General features: G+C 37.2%; 1 protein-coding gene across 1 annotated transcript in view; it reads right to left on the bottom strand.

Annotated features, from left to right (window-relative positions):
* Window positions 1–22,165, bottom strand: part of LOC105039690 (cytochrome P450 97B2, chloroplastic) — a 31,738-nt gene extending 9,573 nt beyond the window's left edge. The window contains exons 1-6 of the mRNA XM_010915942.4: window positions 21,814–22,165; window positions 19,925–20,105; window positions 17,284–17,391; window positions 15,498–15,582; window positions 9,887–10,122; window positions 7,887–8,060 (exon numbers count right to left, since the gene is read on the bottom strand). Coding sequence (XP_010914244.1) covers window positions 7,887–8,060; window positions 9,887–10,122; window positions 15,498–15,582; window positions 17,284–17,391; window positions 19,925–20,105; window positions 21,814–21,938 — 909 coding nt within the window. The 5' untranslated portion in view covers window positions 21,939–22,165. The remainder of the gene's footprint in view (window positions 1–7,886; window positions 8,061–9,886; window positions 10,123–15,497; window positions 15,583–17,283; window positions 17,392–19,924; window positions 20,106–21,813) is intronic.
* Window positions 22,166–26,652: the final 4,487 nt, after the last annotated feature.

Below are 26,652 nucleotides of genomic sequence, written 5' to 3'. Positions count from 1 at the left end.
CCTCCCGACCTTCCTTCTCCGAGGGTTATGGCCGTCGGTGATCGGTCAATGATCGGAGAAATTCAAGAAAAGGGATCGGGTTCCCTGTTTTCCGATTTTTTTTATAAAACTCCTGCCGGCCGAGCCTCACTGTCGGCGATCTCTTGCCCCCGCCGTCGGCTGCCACTGTTGGACCTCCAGCCATACCGCAGTACCTCGCCGGAGCACGAGCCACCAAGTTTTCCCCCGCCTCGTGTCCCTCCTCTGTTTCGGCCCAATGAAAGCCCGGGAAGAAGAAGAAAAGAAAAGAAAAAAAAAAGGAAAAAAGGAAAAAGAAAAGAAAAAAAAGAAAAAGAAAAGAAAAGAAAATGCAAAATAGAAAAATAAAATAAATAAATAAATAATAAGAAAAGAGAAAATTTTCCTCTCTCCCCTCTTTTTCCTCTTTCTCTCTCTTTCTCTCTCTCTATTGTCTCTTTCTAAAAAGAAAAAGAAAAAGAAAAAGAAAAAGAAAATATATATATATATATAATAAAAAAATATATATATATGAGAGAAAGTTTTTCTCATCTCTCTCTTAAGTCTTTCTCTCTCTAGAATTAGACTTTCTCTCTCTACCTTCTCTCTACATTTTCTCTCTCTAAATTTTCTTCCTGTTTTCTCTCTCTAGACCTTTCTCTCTCATTATGGATTTCGTCTCTCTAGGATCATTCTCTCTCTCTGATTACATCACAGACCCTAGGATAAACTTGAGATGAAAATATGATGATCTGGGACTGCTCCGAAATTCGTGCAGTAGATCGGATCCCGATCCGATTCTTTTTCAAAATTGATAACATCGATCATGATAAATCCATATTAAGTCATCCTGATATAACCTCTGATGATCTCAATCATGATTGCCACTTTTAAAGGATACGAAGATTCTCTCTCCACTTTCTCTCTCTACTTTCTCTCTCATGACCGACTTTCTCTCTCTAAAAAAAAAAAGATCTATGAATCCTGTATCGAGTCATGCCTTCATCTTTTAGAAGCTTATATTGACTCTAACAAGATGATCTGAAGTTGCTTTGATATCCGTGCTGTATGTCAACCTCATCTGATCGTATCAAAGATCTTTCAAATTTATTATTAAAGAACCCTATTGATTGATCTTGACTTTAATTCGATCTGTGCCTCACGATTTCTTGATCAAGTCACTTGAATCTGACTCTCAGATCAAAGATCCTAAATTGCCCTGGTATCTGGATGGTTCGACACATTCGGTCAACGATCCTCTTTCCTTATGATTTAATCTTATTATATTTATGGAATAGAATTTGATAATGATTTGATATTTTAAATAGGATTAGCTGATTCTTCTAACAAAGTCTAAAGATCTAAGATGAAAGAGGTAAGTAGATCCTATGCTCCTTATTTATTTTTAAATGATCATGTTTTTATGCAAAGAATTGCTATTGATGAAATCATAATTTTTCATAAAATAAGGATCGGCATATGTGATATGAAAAACCATGTTTTATTATGAGCATTGATTTCATGAATATGTCTTATGAAAATAGCATGATTATGAAGCACGAATTTCATTGTTTTTCCAATCTATGTATATGTATGCTTTAAGAAAAAGATATAAAGATTTCAAAGGCTCTCAGATGGCTATGAATGAATCCCTTCGGGAAGGTCGACATCCGGAGCTAGCATCCACACGAAACATGGCCCTGCCAGCGGGTATAAAGTTGGCACATGAATTAAGAACTCTGTCGATTAAGAAACATGGCCCTGTCACGGGTACAATAGTGACCTTAGCACGAATATCTGTGAGCAATATTTTGAAACATGACATGAATACAAGATGAAAATGATTTACGATTCATGATTGTGAAATATACATGATTTATGCATGCATGATGAATTTATAACTTGTTTTGTTATATGCTCTATGAAATGCTTTATTTTGTATTATTTATTATTTTCTAAATATTGCATTATCATGAAAAACTTATGCTTGATCCGATAAGGAAGTGCAAGTTCTACTTACTGGGCTAGTGTAGCTCATATTCTTTTTATTTTCTTTTTGTTTGAACAGAAAAATAAGGTTATGATCGACAAAAGGAATCCAAGCTTGAAGATCGGCATAGCAAGCTGAAAAATTTGACAACAGAAGTTTAATTTATTTTATAATCATGAATTTGTAGTTATTTATGAATGTTGAGATTCGGGTTAGTACTTGCTTTTGGATTTAGATGCTCTGAACCCATATTGGTTCGATTATTTGATGAATAATAGAATTGAATCTTTTTATTTGACGGATTTTAGATGATTATGATGAATTGGCTTCGTGTTATCGTGGGCTCCATCTCTCGGTAGCATGGCCGTGTTATGTCCCGGATTTGGGGCGTGACATTTTATGGTATCAGAGCTTAGGTTATAATCTTTGGGGATTATGATATAAATGATATAAATGATTAGGATATGATAGAATAATATCAGAGCTTAGGTTTAAGATCATTGAGATTATAAAGTGATATCAAAACCTTACGTATGATCAATAGGATATGACCGAGTGGAGTATAATGGATAACATCAGAGCTTAAGATTATGATCATTAAGGACGTGATAGAATGATATAAAGTTTAGATCATGATCACTGGAAAATATGACTTAAGTGGTATTTGAGTTTAAGATTAGTATTATTCGAGATTGTGACTTTAATGATATTTGAACTTGAGGCTAAGATCATGAGGAACATGATAGATATAAAAGAAATGATTCAATAATTTGATTTCGAATCAATAGGTATTATGATGAAATTTATGTATAAATGGCATATGATGTCTATAATAGAATTGACGAGTTATATCTTAGATTTCAATCAGCAAGGTTGACCTGAGTACGGGAAGTGTTGACCCTAGAATGAAGTGGGAGGTATTGATATATTATGTTAGGTAAATTTGATGACATTGGAATACTAAATCTATACGGATAAAGGACATGATAACTTTGCTGATTTTGATGTTAATTTCTTTGCAAAGAAAAAGTTGGTTTGGAAGTTGTCTAAATGATTGTAAAGTAAATCGAAGGTTAACTCAAATTAATTCTAGACATATTGGATTCTCGAGGAGTAGTGAAACTTATGTAATAAGTTCAAACATAGAAGGTGGATGAAGATTTAATTTTGATGTGCTATGTCTAAGAGATAGTAATAACAAGAAAATCTTAAATTTTATCCTAAATTATATATGAAATCTGAAAGTTGAATCTATCTTTGGTTGATTTAATATACAAAGATATTTTTATTTTTTTTATAGATTTAGATAACTTGGTAAATTGAGATCAGAGTGCGCAGCAAAAGCGTGGTGGTCTGAATTGATTAGAAATATTAATCCTTTAAAGCAAAAGATATTATGAAATACGTTAGTTGTAAATAAGAAAGGATTTTACTGATTGATAATAAATGGATGCTAGAAAAAAAAAAAAAATTTCCTCCGAATTATTGATCAAAAAGAGCAAGTTCTAAGACGGCGTATCATTCTGTATGTAAAGATTCATTGGAGTAATCATGAAGAGAAAGAGGCCACTTGGGAGCTTGAAGATGATATGAAGACGAGATATCCGCACTTATTTAAAAATGAAGGTATGTTAAATTTCGAGGACAAAATTTTTTTTAAGGGGGGTAGAATGTGATAATCCGACCCAATTGGGCCCAAAACCAGCCCACAAAGCCCACCAAAAAAAAAAAAAAAAAAAAAAACAGAGCAGGGAGGAAGACTCCCGATCGGAGTCTTCCTCTTCCCCATCTCCGATTGAAAATCGGAGTCCTAGGGCCATTAAAAGACCCTAGGACAAGCTCTATAAGAACCCCCTCTTCTCCTCTAAGTGTAGATCCTTTGGTCACCGACGATCGCCGGAGTTTTTCTCCGATTTTCCCGTTTGAAGCCGCGGCCCCTCGATCTGTGCTCGCCGCGATTTCTCGCCGGAAACCTCACCGAAGTCGAAGGTAAGCCCCGGCCCTCCTTCCTCTCTTCCTTCCCCTCCTTCCCATGGCTTCGTGCACCCTCGTCGGCCGTCGGGATCGTTGGAAAAATTGATGAAAAAGCGAGACCCTGTTCTGCCCTGTTCGGTCGAGCCATTTCCTCCTCTTTTCGGGCCACCGGCACCACCGCCCGTGGTGCCACACCCCTGTAGCATGACCCCCACCTCCCTACCTTCCTTCTCCGAGGGTTATGGCCGTCGGTGATCGGTCAATGACCGGAGAAATTCAAGAAAAGGGATCGGGTTCCCTGTTTTCCGATTTTTTTTATAAAACTCCTGCCGGCCGAGCCTCACTGTCGGCGATCTCTTGCCCCCGCCGTCGGCTGCCACTGTTGGACCTCCAGCCATACCGCAGTACCTCGCCGGAGCACGAGCCACCAAGTTTTCCCCCGCCTCGTGTCCCTCCTCTGTTTCGGCCCAATGAAAGCCCGAGAAGAAGAAGAAGAAAAGAAAAGAAAAGAAAAAAAAAAGAAAAAAAAGAAAAAGAAAAGAAAAAAAGAAAAAGAAAAAGAAAAGAAAAGAAAATGCAAAATAGAAAAATAAAATAAATAAATAAATAATAAGAAAAGAGAAAATTTTCCTCTCTCCCGTCTTTTTCCCTCTTTCTCTCTCTTTCTCTCTCTCTATTGTCTCTTTCTAAAAAGAAAAAGAAAAAGAAAAAGAAAAAATATATATATATAATAAAAATATATATATATATGAGAGAAAGTTTTTCTCATCTCTCTCTTAAGTCTTTCTCTCTCTAGAATTAGACTCTCTCTCTACCTTCTCTCTACATTTTCTCTCTCTAAATTTTCTTCCTATTTTCTCTCTCTAGACCTTTCTCTCTCATTATGGATTTCGTCTCTCTAGGGTCATTCTCTCTCTCTGATTACATCACAGACCCTAGGATAAACTTGAGATGAAAATATGATGATCTGGGACTGCTCTGAAATTCGTGCAGTAGATCGGATCCCGATCCGATTCTTTTTCAAAATTGATAACATCGATCATGATAAATCCATATTAAGTCATCCTGATATAACCTCTGATGATCTCAATCATGATTGCCACTTTTAAAGGATACGAAGATTCTCTCTCCACTTTCTCTCTCTACTTTCTCTCTCATGACTGACTTTCTCTCTCTAAAAAAAAAAGATCTATGAATCCTGTATCGAGTCATGCCTTCATCTTTTAGAAGCTTATATTGACTCTAACAAGATGATCTGAAGTTGCTTTGATATCCGTGCTGTATGTCAACCTCATCTGATCGTATCAAAGATCTTTTAAATTTATTATTAAAGAACCCTATTGATTGATCTTGACTTTAATTCGATCTGTGCCTCACGATTTCTTGATCAAGTCACTTGAATCTGACTCTCAGATCAAAGATCCTAAATTGCCCTGATATCTGGATGGTCCGACACATTCGGTCAACGATCCTCTTTCCTTATGATTTAATCTTATTATATTTATGGAATAGAATTTGATAATGATTTGATGTTTTAAATAGGATTAGCTGATTCTTCTAACAAAGTCTAAAGATCTAAGATGAAAGAGGTAAGTAGATCCTATGCTCCTTATTTATTTTTAAATGATCATGTTTTTATGCAAAGAATTGCTATTGATGAAATCATAATTTTTCATAAAATAAGGATCGGCATATGTGATATGAAAAATCATGTTTTATTATGAGCATTGATTTCATGAATATGTCTTATGAAAATAGCATGATTATGAAGCACGAATTTCATTGTTTTTCCAATCTATGTATATGTATGCTTTAAGAAAAAGATATAAAGATTTCAAAGGCTCTCAGATGGCTATGAATGAATCCCTTCGGGAAAGTCGACATCCGGAGCTAGCATCCACACGAAACATGGCCCTGCCAGCGGGTATAAAGTTGGCACATGAATTAAGAACTCTGTCGATTAAGAAACATGGCCCTGTCATGGGTATAATAATGACCTTAGCACGAATATCTGTGAGCAATATTTTGAAACATGACATGAATACAAGATGAAAATGATTTACGATTCATGATTGTGAAATATACATGATTTATGCATGCACGATGAGTTTATAACTTGTTTTGTTATATGCTCTATGAAATGCTTTATTTTGTATTATTTATTATTTTCTAAATATTGCATTATCATGAAAAACTTATGTTTGATCCGATAAGGAAGTGCAAGTTCTACTTACTGGGCTAGTGTAGCTCATATTCTTTTTGTTTTCTTTTTGTTTGAACAAAAAAATAAGGTTAGGATCGACAAAAGGAATCCAAGCTTGAAGATCGGCATAGCAAGCTGAAAAATTTGACAACAGAAGTTTAATTTATTTTATAATCATGAATTTGTAGTTATTTATGAATGTTGAGATTCGGGTTAGTACTTGCTTTTGGATTTAGATGCTCTGAACCCATATTGGTTCGATTATTTGATGAATAATAGAATTGAATCTTTTTATTTGACGGATTTTAGATGATTATGATGAATTGGCTTCGTGTTATCGTGGGCTCCATCCCTCGGTAGTATGACCGTGTTATGTCCCGGATTTGGGGCGTGACAAAAAGTATCCGTGCTTCCTCAGTTCTAGAATTCAGCTCGCATACACAGTCCAGGCAATTTAAACATAGGGCCTGATGTAATCAGTACAGGAACATAATGTATCTTAAAACTGGAAAAATAAATTAGACAACCTGGATAAGAAATGGGGTACGGAAATTGGATGCACAAGAAATGTTCTTTCTATGATCTACATGCAGATGTCTAGGTAAACAAACATAGCATCATTGTGGTGTCAGGCAGTGAGCACAAAGACGCCCAGTGACATCATTTGGGATATGTCTGCCACATAAACAAGGATCATTGTGTGCGTAGACATATTAATAATCAAATATTATGAAAATTGTAGACAAGACAGATACTCAAACAAAGGCAATATGATCAGAATTATAGGGTTCAATAAATATTTATTAGGAAATTGTCCATATATATATATTTACCATCAGAAGCAAGTCACATATATATGCATGCGTGCATTGTCGCATAGACAGGTTTTTCATTTTGCATCTGATAAAGAGTCAGGTTCAGAATCAGATTTGAATGCTTGGCTTTATTTATTTGATTTTGATTCACATCCATGTAATTTTTGACCCAAATCCAACTTGCTGATTGGTCTACTGACCATTTGCATTAGCATTTCAAACAAATAAAGTTCTGCATCATTGTTACAACTGCATTATTTTGCACATTTTAAGAGATCTGCTAGATTCTCCCTTTTTTTCAATACATTTTCACTATTGTTCGGTCTTATCTTTCTCTTCTTTTTCAATTTCTTTTTCTGGTTCTGGATATCCAACCTCCCCGTGACTTAGTTCTGTTCTCCTCCTTCTGACATTGAATTTCTTCCTACACAGACTGATGTTATATCTTGACCTCATGGTATTTAATTTTTGCCTAAATCATTCCTTGTGCATATCATGCCACTACATCTTTCTAGTGGAGATATGTGAATGAAAGGAAAACTTCCTCTAAAATTCAAAATTTAAATCCAAATGCATGGGAAGCAGCTTATTCCAATAGTGCTGCTGCGCTAAACAACTTTAGCAGAACAACCATGTGGCATTTCTTTACTTTCTAATAGTATACAAAATTATACTTAATTTTAAAGAATTTCAATTGAACAGTTGAATAACATGAAATCTTGTATGGGAATCTGATTTAGTTTAATTTTATCTGATGAATGATCAAAACAAGCAATAGAGTTTTGGAGCAACTATGGGGGTCATCTGACTGTACCAAAATAAACTTCTTAAACTGATGGGAGCCTAATTAATAAGCAAACATAGACAGATTATCAAGTTACATACTTCCTTGTTCAAATGTGCTCACCTGTCTTGTCTCCTTTGCATTTTTGATAAGTCCATCAAGGCAGTCATTAATGACCTTAAGGTCATTGTGGAACTTACGCTGCCTAGGAACTATCCATCTTGCCAGAGGGAGTTTCCAATATGGAATGTAAAAGGTTGATCGATGTTCAGCTTCAAAAAGAGTTCCATACACTGCCTGTTTGACAGTGCAAAAACAGAAAGTGAACTTCTGCAATACTCAGTAGCACTCAAATTTAATGCAGTTATTTCCCGAGCAAGTTATAAGCATATGAACTCCATGAAACTTCCATAAATCTAGTTAAGAAGTTGTTGTATATCATAAGTAGCAACTCTTTAGTTCTTTTAGGATACAACTTTCTTTTCAAAAAGATATTTTGAATTAATAAAAGTTTATACTTGTAATTTGGAGACAGGTTGTCCACTGAATACTGCACCTCTCCAAGGACACTTTGCTCAAATTTCACACTCATATTGGTCAAAACAATGGTTCTGTTAAATGCAAAAAGTGTCATATTCTCAGAAACAGTCACCCACACTCCCTTTTACAGTTTTTTGCTACCAGGTTAAGCAAAGATTATTCTGACTTTATTGTATGTCATCGTTGTGGTCCTTAGTCACTGCAGGCATCTCTTCTCTTCCAGGGCAGTACTCTTAAGTTCTCTGACAAACCTAATCTACGTGCTTCAGTTCTATGAGTTACATCCTGTCATCAATCATGCAAACAAGCATTGTGTATAGTGAATGCAATCTCTTTCTTCAGAATAGGATTGGTCCTTAGTCACTGCATGCATCTCTTCTCTTCCAGGGAAGTAGTCTTAAGTCCTCTGACAAACATAATTTACACACTTCAGTTCCATATGCCACATGCTGTCATCAATAAGGCAAAGAAGCATTGTCTACAGTAAAGGTAATCTCTTTTTTCAGAATAGGTTTGGCTGCAAGAGCCAAACTTCTTATCATCCAAATTGAAAAGAGAAACCATGGGAAACCTAATCTTTCCACCAGAACTGTGCAAGCACACACCATACGCCCCACCCCACTCCCTCCACCCAAAAACCCACACATATAAGCACATTATATGTCATCTATTGGTAAGTCTTTGAAGAATGGAGACACCCCGATTATTTTGTACACCCTTGCAGACCTGCCATCAGTTGCTAGTGAGCATGTAGGTCGATTGGGGCAAGAGATCCAAATATGCATGACCTACAGCCCCAAGTTATCTGGAAGATCAAGCATGATGGGCATGCATCTCAGACTGTTTCAAATAGTGTTATTTACAATTGTTGAAAGAAGACGCTATAGCTATAATTGGTCCCATAAAACAGCCCAAACAAGTAAAAGTCTGATGACCATTCAAAACGAATCCAGAAAATGTCTTAATTTAATCAACAAGAAGTCCAAAGATGTCCAAACAGAAGAAATGCTTCAGTTTGGACAGAATATCATATAATTAACTGTTCTTCCTGGAGGTGAATTTAAGTAGTTGGTTCACTTTTAGAAAGATTATTTATGTATATCCTGTGTTTTTTCACTTACGGATCACATAAAGCACATAACAAGAAACCGCATCTAACATTCACTAAATCGAGTTATGGACAACTATCTACATTCTTGAACTGAACAGGTAGCTTTAGATTCATGGAAGTTGTAAAGATACAGACACGGCACACAGCAAAGATAATTTATTTTTCTTCCTTTCTTATTTTGATTGGTGGGTTCAAGTACTCTTCTTCTAATTATCTCTTATCCAAAGTAGAAGAAAAAGATAATATAGGTAGTGTAGACAGGAATAGATACATGAGCAGACATTATTCCACAACATGAGGAGAGTAAGCCTCAATTAAGCTCACTTTCATATTATAGTGAAAAAAATTTTATGGTACAAACTCCTGATCAATTTGATTGATATTGGTAAATATGTCCCTAAATACATCCCTACAAGCAGCAAGTATGAATATAGCATGCAGAGTAATAATCGAAGAAGATTACATTTCAAACCTTAATCACAGGAGATTCTTTAGTTACAGAACCGAAGTCGTAGTTGAACACCCCCAACCCAATAATGTCAAGTGCCAAACTTGAGAATTCAGCTTCCAGATCCAACTCAATTGATTTTTCCACCTGGCCTTGTCTCTCAATGAGTTTATCAAACTTTGTTATCGTTCTCTCCGAACAGTTGGTGAAAATTTTGACCATAGCTTCCAGGAACAAAGAATGAAATCCAGGTGTAATAACTGTAACTCGTGAAGATGAAACAGAATGGATCAGGATCAATTGGGATTGGCAAGAACTAAGAGCTAACAAAATTACAGCATTGAGAACACAGTATCAACTTCCTTTCGTTTAGGCGTTGGATGAGATTTTTATAGCCAAAGTAGTAAAAAAAGAAAACAAATAAAAGATACAATTAAGCCATGATACATAAGAATGACTCCACATAAATTATGGACAAGCAGGTTCATTTTATAAGCTGAAGATGTAAATGAAAGTTCCAGTGCAACATGTAAATGCATGGGGCCTTCTTGAAGATGAAAGTGCAAGATACAAATGAAAGGTCTCAGTTCATGGGTTTCCTTCTTGCACTTTCTCAGCCCCTTCAGAGATATAGAGATCAAAGTATTATGCTGCACCTGAATGTACTGGCTGTACTACACCCTATTGGTGATGAACCAGAACTTGGTATGCCTCTTGCTAACCTACCATACCATTACATAGTAATTGGTGTCACCTTTGTTGTGCTAGCACCACGTACCATACTGTGCATCGATAAGATACATACAATGCCATACCACACCAGAATCCAACCAGTACAATTATTGATACCAAAAATTTTAATCCTTAGGTCAAATTTTCTCTTCTTTCACCATATATTTTGTAAGTACTGCAGCATTACATCACTATGGCCTTCATTGTTACTTCTACAAAAACCAGAGTTAGGCAACATTAAAAATGCAATATGACGTACAAAGAGAAATTATAGTGCAAATCCTTGTGCAAATTAGCATTGCGCCCATTCACCCACCAAAGGAAAGAGAAAAAGGAAGAAAAAAAAATCTTCGAGGGTTGTAAATGGAATTTGTTAAGAAATAAAAACCGACTAAGTCGGGCTAGAAATAGGTCTGGCCACTCTATTACTCGAGCTCAGCCCAAAAGCTATCTTCAGGCTTCAGGCTAGGCCTAAGCCCAAAAAATCTATACATAAGTTGACCTAAACCCGACTTGAGCCCAAACCTGAACCCAACCTTAAGTTCGAGGAAGCCCAACTATCACGCTCCTGACCCGAGATTGCAAGTCAATAATCGCGGCAACCGCTGCATACTCATGAAGAACTTTCTCCACAAGCATACAAGACATTCCAAATATGATATCATGCATCATAGCGGAATTAAAAAAAAATAAGTTCAAAATTTAATAGACTAAAATCAACTTTAATCTCTCACAACATTCGAACAATGCTCAAAAGATCTTACATCAATTAAACCTCAAATAATAATCCCGTAAAATAATAATAATAAATCTATATCTAAACTCGATTGATAGTGTTGACTCTCGTCTCTAAACTCACTCCCAAGTAGTACCCATATTTGTAATTAAGAATCTGAATCTGAAAAGAAATGAGAGGTAATGAGCTTGATAGTCCAGTAAGTAATGAATATCTTAACTAGACATTTCAAATATTATCATAAGATATAATATTCAAAAACAATTGCCACGAATAAACATAAGTACATATCCCATACTAATTTATGCAAATCAAATTCTTTCAAACATTCATATACATATATAATCACAAATCTGATCCGAAATAAATTACATATAACTCAACAGCCTTTAACTATGGCCACACTTATATCATGTAGCCACACCACAAATCAAAGTACCAATTCACAACCCCCATTGGTAGGGTCCACTGAACTAATGCATAAGCCCCATTGATAGAGCCCACTAAACCAATATATAACTCCCATTGGCAGGATCCATTGAGCACCAATGCATAACCCTCTTTAGCAGGATCCATTAAATATCAATGTATAACCCTCATTGACAGAGTCCACTAAACATAGTTAGGCTAAGAGCTCAAATCTTATGCATACGAAAATATTTTTGCCAGATAACTATCATATTTCCATTGAATATATGCATATTCCGAAAATAAATCTATAAACCACAATATTTCAAAAATCTCAAATTTACAAATTACTCTCCGCTCAAATATAGTTTTATAAATCATATATAAATCAAAGAATAATTATTTGCTTTCAAAATAAAATCATTTAAATGAAATATCTCGAAAAGATGATTCATTACTTACCTCTATAGAACACTAAACAAATAAATTCAAGTAATCCTAAGAGCGTCCTTCAAAACCAATTATTCAAAATATATTCTTTTATCAATATTTAATCATGAGTATTTTAAGAATAAAAATCCTAAGTTCTGATACCCTCACAATGTTTGCAAAGCGGTAGTGTCTACCATCACAATCGGCCCAATCGAGGTAATGTTATCTGATCATGTTTAAACTAGAATATTGGTGGTTTAACAAAGATCAAGAGTGATCAAATCTAGTAGTGCCTGACAAGAATCAGAGTGGGGGCCAGTATATTGTTTGGCGATCAGAGATCAATTTAATCAAGTAGCTTCATCTAATTAGGATCAGTTAAGATATAATGACTCAATAAAGATTAATAAAGATTAGATCTTACGATGCTCAACAAACACTCAGACAGTGTGGACATATTGCCCAACCAATAGGATGGTTCGAAGTCTTTCTACCAGGTCAACTCGAATTCAAAGCGATAAGGTCCAGATCTTTCAATGGGTTCATAAATCAACTAGAGAGATTTTTAGAGGAGAGAGAAACTAACAAGATGGAATAAGACTGATCAAGCAACATTGCCCAATGACACATGTCGATCCAATCAAAGCAACATCTAATCAAAGGTCTGGGTAGAGTTAGGTGGTTCAATAGAAATTGAAGATAATCAAATCTAATAATGTCTGATAATGACTAAGGTAGAGGCGGACATACTGTCCAGCGGCCATGGGTTAGGACCCCTCTTCACCAAGATCAATCAAATCATTAAAAGAAGGCCATTGCTAGATCAGATAACACTAGAAAGACAAAACAATCTAGAAACAAAAACTAGAGAGAGAAAGTAGAAAGAGAGGGGAGAGGGAATAGAGAAGAGGAAGAGAAACTCTATTCTCTCTTTTTTTTCTCTTTTTTTTATTTTTGGCCTACTTTGGTACGGGTATTACACCAACAATGGAGGAGCCCAATCTGACTTGACACAAATCAAGCTCTATTTGGCTCAACCTTAAAAAAGAAAATGAAAAGAGGATCCAGCCTCCCACCACCACCCCATCCTGCTTAGAGTTGGCTAATCAGCCTACCTATGCCAGCCAAGATTAGAGATATAGAGACCTGACAGGAAGGCTGAAAGGGGTGTGTCATGCTATCCACCATGCTGTCCGTTAAGATTGCCATCTACTTGGGAGAGAAGTGTCACAACAGCCAACAGTATGGTGCAACATACCAATGGATACCGATATGTACCAAATATATTGTACTGTATTAAACAAGCATACAATATAAGGGCATGCCGAGTGTCAATGCATTGAACCAACCCCCGTACCAAGTGTAAAGACACCATACCAAAATGTCACCAATATAGGGTCTAGCATCAAGACAATGTACCTTGGCCAACAGGGCTAGGGTGCAAGATAAGGAGAGCTTGGGCCCTAGCCATAAGAGGCTAGGTCCAAGTCGAGCTTGTCTAACTGGTCAAGCTCTGGACCTAGAGATAAGATCAGCCTTGAGGTCCGAGTTCAGGCCAGGCCAAGACTAGACCTAAACCTAGCTTCAAGCTCACAAATTCTGGCCCAAGTCCAATCTGATTCTCGTTTGGCCAGGTCCAATGCCCAACTCAAAGCTAGCCCAGGCCCATGTCCAACCCTCCCGCTAGAAAATTGTAAATTTGTCAAGTCCATGAGCTGAAAAGCAAAAGAGATAGTGGCAGCACTCTAGTAAGATAATGATATAAGATCCATAAAAGGATGGAGCAGATTCTTGTAATAACCAACATCAAACCAAGAATGTGCTAAATCCATAGCCGAGATAAAACAACTAAAGAAAAGAAGAACCTATGATGAAATCTATAAGGAGGATTCCTTTGGCTATTCATTAGTTATTTTGTTTGTTTGTTAACATAATTTATTTGCTGTTGGCGTTGCTGCAGCTAGTTGTTGTAGCCTCAAATATTTTACTTATTCATACATGTGTATGAATATCGGGTATCTTTACATCTTTGCATTCCTAATTTTCTGAATTTTTAAATTATTTGCAAACTTTTAACAAATCTCTCACATGCTGTGCCCAAATTTAACATATTTCTTTTTAGATAAACCATTCCTGAATGCCAGCTAATCAATGTGCTAAAGGGTTCCTAATTATTACTAAACACTCCAAAACTACATCTAGCAAGATCCAGATACAACAAAATTCCCATTTTGATAAGATTCTAGTCGAACTAGAATTCCTTACAACAAGCAAGTTTGATAGTCTAACTACAATTCATTACAACAATCAACCAAACTTGCTTGTAATTTGTAACCCAAAGTAGTTGATTACAGATTCTAGCAAAAACAACAGCAATACCACCAGACTGATTTAATGCTGTGAACACCTAAACAACTTCTGCATTGTCTTGATAACTTGGAAGAACTAAAGAAATTTAACAAAGAAGAAATAAACTTTCTGATGATGTTCTCCTATGAATTGGACCACATTTTGAATGATTTCTAATGTCTAAATAAATCCTATACTAAGCACAAAGCATCTCAGTCTCAGTAATTCAAGAAGCTGATGAGCTTGCTGTCAGTCGACTGACTTGATGGTCTGAACTGCATCAGGCCCAAAGATGTTAACTGTAGTGCTAACTCGAACTGAACTATAGATTCATAGTTACAACTAAGATCCAACAACAAAGTCAAGACAACTGCATAAATCCATTTAGGCTACATTCTCAGTGTATCATGGATTGCAGGCCATGCATATTATAATTCTACAGTAGACATCGACCTGCAATTTCTCATAATAATAAGCCACAATGAAAAGTCAGGTGGGCCATGGCAGACAAGAAGCATTGTAAAGAGACAGATTAGACAAAAAAGTTGTTCACAGCTAACTGCTTGTCAACCACAACAATTTTTTCTGGAAATATACCAAAAAGATTATATAAGAGGAAAAAAAACAAGGATGGTGTACATTTACTTCCACTAAGTCTTCAAAACCTTAAATGCCCTACAGTTGACCATGCTGGTCTCTAATACTACTATGGAAAAAACATCCCATACGATACTTGGTAGGCCACCTCTGCAATGCAAACAATAGGTTCAGAAATCGTAATCCTAAATACTTACGATAGAAATGAGCCCAAAGAAAATAGAACAGATAAGACAATAATATATATAGAAGTTACTGAGAGCTTTATATAAGTCAGTATATGTAAAATAAATAAATAAATGTCATTGCTTATATTGTATTTTGCAACTAGAATATAAGCATTTAAAAAAATTCTATGAATATACTACACAATTTTCTAACCTTTTCTCCTCACTTTCCAAGTTTCAAGATCTGCAGGTATAAGCCCTTTTCCCATGATTGGTTCTAAGATTTCAGCAAGAACCCCCTAATTGAAAATAGAACACATGGTTATAAACAATTATTGGATACAAGCTGTCACATAACAAAGAGAAAAGAAGCCTTAATGTGACAGTTGAGACATCATTTATAAGATATTGTTGACACAGGATAGTCATGAAAACTCATAGCATCATATTGGAGTCTGGTAGTCCATAATGTGCATTGATGACTACCCTGGATATGAAACCACCAATTAGGTGAGCCACAATTTTTTCTAATGTACAAAGGGCATAGAAACTGCAATAGTGTTGTATGACAACCCATAACAACATTCAGAGAACAAGGCAGTGACTATCACTCCATTGAGTTCTGAGATACTAGTGTGACAACCAGGAAAATCATTAAAGGTGGATCCCTCAGACCAGGATAATGACTACTTCTACATCGAATTCCTAAGGTGCCCCAGAAAACAAGATTGTTTCTAAAGTTGATAGCTCTAAGAATGGTATGCCATACCAGTGAGTACTATGCATACCATACTATACCAGAACTGAACCAATACATCATACAAGACTACAAAGGCGTACCGAGTATCATTATGCTGAACCAATGCTGACTCGGTGTACTGACACTGTGCCAAGATGGTACCGATATGGGGTCTAGTACTGAGATTGGGAACCTTGGCTCTAAGTGTACCTGAGTAGAATGGTACATCTAAGAGAAGAATTCATATATTGACAGATATAAGAAGCTTTATATTAATAGACAGCAATGGTTCAACAATCAGTGTAGGATAGGAAAATGTGGAAGAAAAGATGGAGTTAAGGAACCAAATAAATCATGATAAATAGCCACTAAATAACTTAGTTGTCGCAAGATGCCACCAAAAGTTGATGTGAAGCCAGGAACAATGACCATGTGCTCTACTAAACATAGAACTCAAGAACAAGTGTTGAAGGTAATCAACCAAAAGATAGTAATAAGATAATAGCCAAAAATATAAACTTGCAGTTGGCTACGAAACTCCACATATCTCATAAACATTGTAAGTGATAACAATGTGCATATGATTTTAAAGCTAAAGGCAACTTATCCTCATAAAAGCTCTCTGAATCTTCAGGTCATAAATTGAAGATACATATATGCACTCTACCGCTAGATAAAAATCAGTTGAGCTACTACTTTGCAGATAATGCATAAATATAATGAAGTTAGTCATATTGATATGTAGAATGTTCACATTGAACTGACACACAAATATCTAAAACCTAGATATTATCAGACTTCCATATAAAGATTAACAAACAGTATAAATGTCGCAGGAGAAAATGCACATAATATGATACAACAGATAATTTTGCATAAGTATTGAAAATATCAAAGAATGGTGCATAAGCAGGGATCCAGGTTTCAAAAGCAGAAAAATACACATCTTTATATGTAAAAACAGCAAAAGGTAAAAACTATCTCGTGTAGTCTAGAGAGATTCAAAAGAAAAGCTATAATAAAAAAGGGGGATAACAGGCAAGGTTTGCCATACCATACTAAACTAGCTGTATAGATACCATACCATACCAGTTTGGTACCGATATGCAGTTCCTATGACATACCAACACTTGGTACACCGAACAGACCTCATACAAACACAGTAACAGTGTGGCACTGGTATATGGCCCAATACCAAGACAGCAGACCTATTGACAAACTTAACAAATATTGGAGACAAAAATTCATCACGATCACATACCTTGTCATAAGAAAATGCATTTTCTCGAAGGATATGTCTTGCCACAATGGGATCAGATACAACAACAAATGATTTTGGTCCAAAAGCAAGTTTGTAAACCGAACCATGCTGCAAGGATAAATAGAAACATCTTAGAGATTCAGATTTGTCATTGATAACTATAAAATCAACAATCACATCATCCAAGTTATCTAAGAGATTACAAAGGAATTATGGACAGGCTATATCTATATAAAGAAGATAATATCCTACAAAAGAAACAATGTGTTGTTTGAAATGTAATTATGACAAGGTTTCTGAAGAAAATAAAGGAAAAGAAAATACTGTTCAAAGTAAAGTTACGGAAAGTTAAAACTAACCAGATTTCTAGTTTGCCACAGATTGTGGACATCACTAGTTGAGGTGAATGGTGATCATTGGATTTGCTCTGTACACTTAGTTTAGTTATAAGAAACAGGATCTTCTGTGGGGTGAGAAAGTAATAAGTATGGTATGGGAATAAGTATTCAAACAAGATGTCGTGATAGTCTCAAAAATTACTGTTGAATAGTGAACTTTAGAAGCAGTCATGCAAGTTTCGCAAAATGAATATAATATTTTGTGCAGGGTTTTGAGCCCACAATTAGGCACAATCAACTTTTATGTAGATAGATTGAACTATGAATATTGAACAATAACTATTAAGGCCTGAATTATAGGGAACCAAGTGAAACCACCAATTACTAATTGGGTTGGGCTTTAAAGGGTAATATTGCATGTTCCCCATTTCCGACACTGGAACAAGAAAAGAAAGAGTGGTGGAGGTGCCACAACCAGACTTCGTGCATATGGAGCTCCAATTCATGACAGAGAGCAAAATATCTACCCAAAACAAAAGATATCTGGGGTTTTGGGTTGAACCGCAGAACCTTCCCCAAATTTGACGTAGATCCAAAAATAACCTAAGCAAATGGTGTTTGTTCAGGTAATTTCCAGATACGTTACTGAATACTAGCTATGGACTATTTCATCTAGAATCTTGGTAGTGTTTAGTATCATTCATTAATTCAATAATTTCCAATGAGTCAAGTGTTAATTTTAGCATGCATATGTTTCATATGTATTTTTAATTCCAAGTTATCTGAAGCAACATCGCAAACATATAATCGAAAAACTTCAATAAGCATCTAAAACAATGAATAGGGCATTTAATGAATACTCTGACTATATTTCTTGCAACAACATAGCAATAGCAATATAAGAAAAAAGAAGAAAAATATAGAGGTCACGATAGACCAGGGGCATACCAGCTGTACCAAAGTGTATCAGTTAATATAGTGTGTTGTCACAGAACAGTATGCGCACTTTGTTGTTATGACACAGTACTTCACATACCATAGCAACACTACATCGATATGTTTCTGATACTAGATATTTGAATACTTGATAGTAGGCCAAAATTTATCAAAGTTGTATATCCAAAGATCCTAACAATAAAAATACCCCAAAATGGGGTCTTTCTTTATTTTTATTTTCATTTATATTTCTAATTTAGGCAAAATTGTCAACATTAGAGGTGAAACTAGGGCTACAAGTGGATTGCATTGACCCACTCTCAATTTGGAACTGACCCAAAAAATAACCTGGTCCAATCTGAACTCAAGTTATTTTGATTATGCTTGGATTGAAAATATAATCATTTTGAAAATGAATTGGATTTGGATCACTAGTTAACCTGATCCAAAACCTAGACCAGCCCAAAACTTATACCCCATATATTTCATAACTTTTCTGAATTTAAGAATTTTTTTGTAAATTTAACATACGTAACCATAGGTATAGATTATACCATGTTGTTGATTATAAATTACCCATGGTTATCGATTAAAATTGCATGTGGAACAGGTTTTTTATAATGTTTATATGCTATTTATTGATATTTTATTGCACAGCATGTTTATCATATAATTAGATAATCAAATTATATAAGCTTATCGTGGTTCACATGTGGTTTATTCTTGATCCAATTTGACTCCAAAAACCCCATGGATTGATAAAATAAACATGAGCCCAGTATAATCCGACCAAATGGAAATGGCTTAGGCTTGGGTTGAATTTTTTGATCCAATTCAAATATGGCTTGAATTCAGTTTGTCCCATCCCAGATCCATCCTGACACACTTGCAGCCATAGCTGAAACCACAAAAAAACATGTGAAAATCATTTTGCTTAAGCAAAAGTGGAATCAATTTTCAAACTTTATTGCAGATATTATCTTCAATTATCAGGATATTTCAACACCAGAACCTGATTCAAGTCCACAAAAAATTTAAGCAGCTGCCTATGAAATGTGTTGTCCAAAGAACATATGGCAAACACATTTGCATGTGCCATGTAAAAACATGGAAACACATACACCTAGTTGCTGCAATTTTATTTATGCTTCAGCGGCTTCTTTAGTAGATAAGTATTTTTTGACAATGACAGAAAAAGAACAGTATAACACTTTATAGCATAAAAAGTTAAAAATAAAAGATATTCTAATTAGTGTTACTGCATCCTACTTGAAGCATATGATACTATGAATCTATTTAAGTCATAAGTAGTACTCAAAGCAGAATTAAAATCACAAAAATACAAAGAACATGGATGGAGGAAGCACCTCAAGAAACCAATCGTAGAGTGAAAAGAAAAGAGGTTGACCAAACAGATCAGATACAGCACCTTCAGCAACTGGCATTGTTCCAAGGCTACCCCCACTTAATAAATTAGTAAGAAGGTTGCTTGCATTGTCCAGAAGATTTCTTTTCATCTTTGGCTTTTCAATACTAGTTGATTGGCATCTGCATGAACACCAGAAGCACATTTAATGTCAAGGGTCTAATGTTACAACATAATCATGATCATAATCATCTCGCCTTTTCCCAACTATTTGGTCCCTTAACTTTTTCATTTAATGTACAGATAAAACGGAAGTCAGAAAATTTTCACCATAGCAATCATGAAATCTTGATTGTTGGAGTCTAAATCTTACTTGTCCAGATATACTGGATAAAAATTGGAACAACAACAAGAATATAATTGTACTTAGCCGATTTTCATTAGAATAAATATTAAATTAGAAACACCACATGTGAAGCTACAAGGAATGCTAGTAGATGTCTTGGGCACGGAGATTCCTCGTCCAGGAGGTATTTGAGATAGAGGAAAACTTCAGTCTGATGTAAAGCGAAGAAAGGAAAATCAGATCTGACTTCTCCTGCACGTGACCCTTTTTTAAAGGAAAAAATGTTAGGGCATTATATTTCATTGAGAGCATAAAAACAAATATATGAAGGGCTGGAATCAGCTGTATTAACTTCATGTGGCTTTCAGTCAAAGACTTCAGAAAGCCGGAATTTAGTTCCAGCAATAGAAAGTGATGTAAAGTAAAAGTTCAAACCCAGAAAAGTTAAATTGATTTTATCCTCGATGGAGCCTAAAAGATGTGAAAAAGTAGCTTCATCCTGTTGTCCGAGCTTAGATATTTCTTTCCACATTTAATTCAACAGATGTAAACACAAGAGACAGAAAACTGGAAGAAAATTAGAGGATTTACCTCAAAGGCTCTTAGAAATTAACTTCATGGCAACTTCTAGGGAATTGTGACGGATTCACTAGACCGGAAATACGACAAATATTGAATATAGATTTATCCCAAGAAGAAAGAAAGCAACCCTTTTATAGACCTGAATTCAGTGTATATCCCAGGTAAAATATTTCTAGAGCTTTCCTTAAAAAATATAGAAAAAGAATAGAAGACAATGCAAAAAATAAATAAACAAATAAATAAATAAATAAACAAACAAAGAATCAGTAGTAGGCTCTTCGTAACATATGGTGAGAGGATTTTTTTTTTTTTGTTTATTGGTTGTTTGCTTTTATGGGGCTGTGAAAATGCTTGGCCTTCTTCTAACATATAACTCACCCAAAAAGAAAACCCTTGTAGAGTTAGTTTACCAGTAGCAGGTCCATTCCCTCTGAAGTTCCCAAAGGGGTCTCACTGATGTAGAAGAGATTCACGTTGCACGCCAGAAAAGGCCCTATTTTAATCAAGCAACCGATGATTCATCTTATCCTTTACTCAGATAATCCACATTCCTCAAAACTGAAGAATGGTCAGACAAAATGGCAATAACAACAGATGACTATCTTAAAAAAACTAACACCCAGATGTATACCACAGAAATCACTGCTAACAACTTCTCCAATCTATTTCAAGAACCAATAATTCCACTTGGTTTGAAGCAGGCAGACACGTTCATCTCCTTGTCTACTAAGCTAAAACCGGAACAGAATAATTGGCAAACAAAAGTTCTTGACAAACTGGTACCAAGATTAAAAGCCACAAGGATTTGCTAAAAACTGCCCAATCCAACCCAAGAACCGTTCTTTTCACTTGTTTGTTCTCCAAAAATTGTCCATTCTTTAACGCAGTGAGAGTAGCAAAACCCAAGCACGAAACACGTCAAAAGGGTAAACAGAGAAGATTATAAAGAAGATGAATTCCACCTGATCCGAGAGCGTTTCTTGGGGAAAACCGACCGAGGAGTCGAGGCCCCAGTTTGGGACGATTGAAGGCTGTGGAGGCCGCCATTAGCGACCGTTGGGAGCTGCAGCAGAGCTAAAGAATTCATGGCTGATTCCAATTTCCAAGCCCTCAAGCAGGAGCGGAAACAAAAAGAAGGCGACAAGGTCTCGTAGTGGTGCACGCACCCACGCTCTTGGTTCTGGTTGTCGGAAAGCGGTGGTTTTTTAAATTTTTTCCAGGTTAAGGGCAGCCAACCAAATCCCTATTTTTTGATGCTTTTTTTTTTTTTAAGGGAATACATGTTGAAAAGAAAAATTATACTTTGCCTCGGCGAAAAAAGAAATAGATGCGAGGACACTAGAGCTCCGTGACTCCATTAATGATGTTTAACGATGCTTTTAGTTTTATCTGAATTTGATTTAGTTTAAAAGAAGTTTATGTCGATTCAAAATCTTTAAAATATGAAAAATGGAGATTATGCAAAGAAGAGTGCGGATAGGCGTGTGCCTGTGCGCGATTGGTGCTGACGCCGGGGCCCACATGCTTCATCATCCTCTCTGCACACACCGACTGACGCAGAACAGGATCAGGCACACGTGGCACTCTATATGCTTGTTGTTATTTTTGAAAAACTATAGACATGAGCAGCGAAAGACGTAATTTTATTAAAAAAAAATTAATATATATTTATGCGAATGTGATTTGAATCAAAATTAATATATAATATATCACGCATCTAAATTTTTCTATCTAACAATTTTTAAAATACTGAATTAAAATATAATATTATTAAAATTCTTTTATATAACTTAAATGATATTCTTAAAATTTGATATTATGATCTTCTTATAATAAAAACTCACTCATAAATATAATCAAAAATATAAATGAATATAAAAAATTTAAATAAATATTATTTTATTATTTATAAATAATTTTTTTAAAAATATAATATAATATCTATGTGCAAGCTCAAAATTAATATATATAAAAATAAAATATATATGTTAGAATATATATATACACACATACATACGGCTATATAATTCTCATGACAATCATATCGGACTTGATAGTCGTCAAGGTGAGTAAAATATTTTTTTATAAAATATTAATTTTTTTATATAATTGCATCCCTATCTCTTATATAGAATCAATATTTATGATATAGGCAACTAGGCCATTAGAGTATTTTATATAATTGAAGTTAAAAATATAAATAAAAAAAATTTATCTTTACATGTTCAAACCAAAAAATATAATGACTTAAGTCAAAATAATTTTTTAATCATAAATCATAAATTATTTTTAAATTATATTTTATTAAAACTAAGAGATCTTTGATTTTTAATTTACGATTACAATTGCATGCAATCTAAATTAAAAACCAAAGATCTCTTATTCTTAATAAAATATAATGTAAGAATCACTTATAATTTATGCATATGTATGCTTTAATTAGAATGCTCAAATATCATTAACTCTTCGCATTTTATGTTATCACTATACACACGCGTACAATTTTTGCATATATTTTGATTGCTCTTCATTTTGGATGAGTTTTATCACTCATTCTCGTATTCTCTATTGCATTCATGCTATATTTTAGTTATGATATGGTTTATTACGAGCTTCAAAAAAGACCGCATAGAACCATCCAAGTCAAAAGTCCTTGCATTCACCGTACTTAGAACAAATTAGATTATCAACAAAGAAGCAAGAGGGATATAGTTTGGATGGTAAACACTTTCCATTTCTTTGTTTGGATGGCTAGGATTAGCCCTGGTAAAGGCCTTCAGCAGAGTAGTAAAGCAACACCTCATCATTCACGTCTTTCTATTTTTTCTAAAGCATACATGGACCCACATGCAAGGTCAACCAAGGTTTTTCAAATATATCACCAAATCTAGCAACAAGAATTTAAGAAAAAATTGGTAATATTGCATATAACTAGGTGTAGCACCCAAGACAATTGTACCTTTGGATTGACTATTAACTACTAGAGGCAAACATTGCCTGATAGTGCAAGCCAATCCTTTTATCATTAGTAATATGTTTTATTATTTCTGATGATAGATAGCTAAATCAAAGTATCATGTTTGCATCCAATCACACTATTTGAATTTGTCACGATCTAACATCAATATTAAATTTATACTTCTTCGAGCAATAAAAACATAACCCCTGTTGCGGCCAATCCCCTCGTCATCTGGACGCCGGGATCGAGCGCCTGCAAAAGAAGTCCGCACTGATCGGAGGTGGCTCCGGCGGAGACCCTCCGACGGTCAAGTCAGAAAGAAGACTAGGCAACAGTAGAAAAGAATCAAGGAGCTCAGCGAGAAAGAGAGCGAGAGCTAGAGAGGAAGAGTTCAGTGGTTTCGAAAAGAACCTCCTCCAGCACTGTTGCCTTCCCCATTTTATAGTAGAGCGCGGCATGGCACCGTCATTAATGACGCAGACAATGGGAGGAGTTGTCAAATCATCGGAGGCTGTCAAAGTCGTCGCGGACTGTCAAGTCGCCGTGGGCTTGTCACATCGCTGAGGTTAATCTATGTCCTTGGCAGGACAATATCCCAGGGCGGCTAGCCGCATGCCTTTGTCAGGACGGCGGGCCTCAGTAGTCGTACGGCGTTTGAGGAAGCCGACCGATCATACGTCGGCATTTGGTTGTGGGATGTCGGGTGAAGACCCAGGGACACCGTCGGTCGATTTAATGCCTCACTGAGGTCGGACGTCGGCTGCTGCCCCCGACAGTGAGTCGGTGATTTGGGCTCCACCGCTCGGTTGGTTGGGAACAGAATGAGTCTGCCGACCGACACTCCTTCAGTCGGATAATGTCGGCAGCTTACTATCGGCAGTCGTCGATCAGTATGGTCGGTAGAGTCAGGCATCGGTCGGAGTCATCCGTCGGTCGTCGGTCAGACCGGTCCGAGGATAAGTCGGCGTATGGGGGTCAGTCGGTATATCCCAATAGTTGCCCCCCCCACTCCTGAGTCCGACGTCATGTTGGCTCGCGTGAACACGTGGGCGACGACTTCGGGCGAAAGGAGTGGTTTTCCGTCATGTCTTGCCCCGACTCTGGCGATCGCATCAACGAACGATCCGATGTCGATCGCCTCGACAGTAGGTCGAGCATGCACGTTGGGTCAGAGGTCGACCAACCTCCGAACATTGCTCGTCGACACGATCATTTCGCAGAGTCTGATAGTCGAGTAGCATCCGACGTATCCTATAGTCAAGTAACGTCCGACATATTCGGATAGGATAACGATGGCAAGTCGAATATCCATTGTCCGATCCCTGGGTCGGGCATGCACGTCGGGACGTATGATAAACGGTGGCAAGCCGAATATCCTTCGATCGGTTGTGATCGGGTCGGTATGTCGCAAGTCGAATATCCGTTGACGTAACATGTCGAGTCGTATGATAGACGGTGGCAAGCCGAATATCCTTCGACCGACCGTGATCGGGTCGGTATGTCGCAAGTCGAATACCCGTTACCCAAACCTTGGTCGGGCGGGTATGTCGCGGTTGTCTTGGCGTTTTGCCCTTTCTTAGTCGAAGCTAAGTTGGCAAGTTAGCCAGCCGCATTGATCGAAGCCCTTTGCCTTCAGAGGCGGGGGCCGTCGGTTCGACGATCGGTGATCGAGCCGTTGATTCGGCGATCGACGATCGAGCCGTGTTGGTCAGGGCCTTTTGCCTTCAGAGACCGAGGCCGTCGGTTCGGCGATCGGTGATCGAGCTATTGATTCGGCGATCGACGATCGAGCCGTGTTGGTCGGGGCCTTTTGCCTTCAGAGGTCGAGACCGTCGGTTCGGCGATTGACGATCGAGCCGTTGATTCGGCGATTGACGATCGAGCCATGTTGGTCGGGGCCTTTTGCCTTCAGAGGCCGAGGCCGTCGGTTCGGCGATCGGTGATCGACGATCGAGCTACTTCGGTTGAGGCCCTTTGCCTTCAGAGGCCGAGGCCGTCGTAGATTCTCCGCTCCTTCGATCTCTATCAGGATCTACGCACGAAAAGCGGAGAGAGGGGTGTAGGAGTCATACCTGTGATGCGTCGGTCTCAGACTCCGTTGTCGGGACGAGACCCATCTATCGGTGGGGCCCGTTGGGTTCAGCAAAAGCTCGATTTTTCTTCTACTTCTCCTTCTGACCCGTACCCTCGGTCAAGCACCGGTAGAAAGCTCCTTCGTCCGCGCGCATGTATTTGCACGCACGCTCCAGCAATTCGGCATACGTCCGGGGGAGGGTCTTGTCCAAGGAATAGGTGAATCGAGACCCCCTTAGTCCCCTCTTCATGGCCGAGATAGCCACGTCTTCGTTGAGGTCCCGGACCTCAAATGTGGCCGCGTTGAACCGGGCCACAAAGTGTCGGAGCATCTCGTTTTCTCCCTGCTTGAGGGAAAAAAGGCTGTCCAAAGTTTGTGGGGGCTTCCGGCTAGTGCTGAAATGGGCCACGAAAGCGTGTTTGAGTTGACCGAAGGAGTGGACGCTTCCTGAGCGGAGGTCGGAGTACCAGGCCCTGACGGCCTTGCGAAGTGTGGCGGCGAAGCCGATGCAGAGAAGGGCATCGGTTGCCCTTTGGATCGTCATGAGAGCCTTGTAGCTCTCCAGATGGTCAATTGGGTCGGTGGAGCCATCGTAAGGCTCCACGTGAGGCATCTTGAACCGACTAGGGATCGGTTCATCGATGATGAATCGGGAGAGACGTTGGGTGGTCCGAAAGTCGACGTCGTTCGAAGACTTCTGGCCATCCGCCTGCAGCTGGACAAGCCGATGGTCGATTTCTTTGAATCTGCGTTCGTAGTCATCGGCCC

The sequence above is a fragment of the Elaeis guineensis genome, chromosome 1 (assembly GCF_000442705.2).
Source record: "Elaeis guineensis isolate ETL-2024a chromosome 1, EG11, whole genome shotgun sequence".
NCBI lineage: Eukaryota > Viridiplantae > Streptophyta > Magnoliopsida > Arecales > Arecaceae > Elaeis > Elaeis guineensis.
Note: the sequence above shows the minus strand (reverse complement) of the source record. Positions and strands in the feature narration are given on the sequence as shown.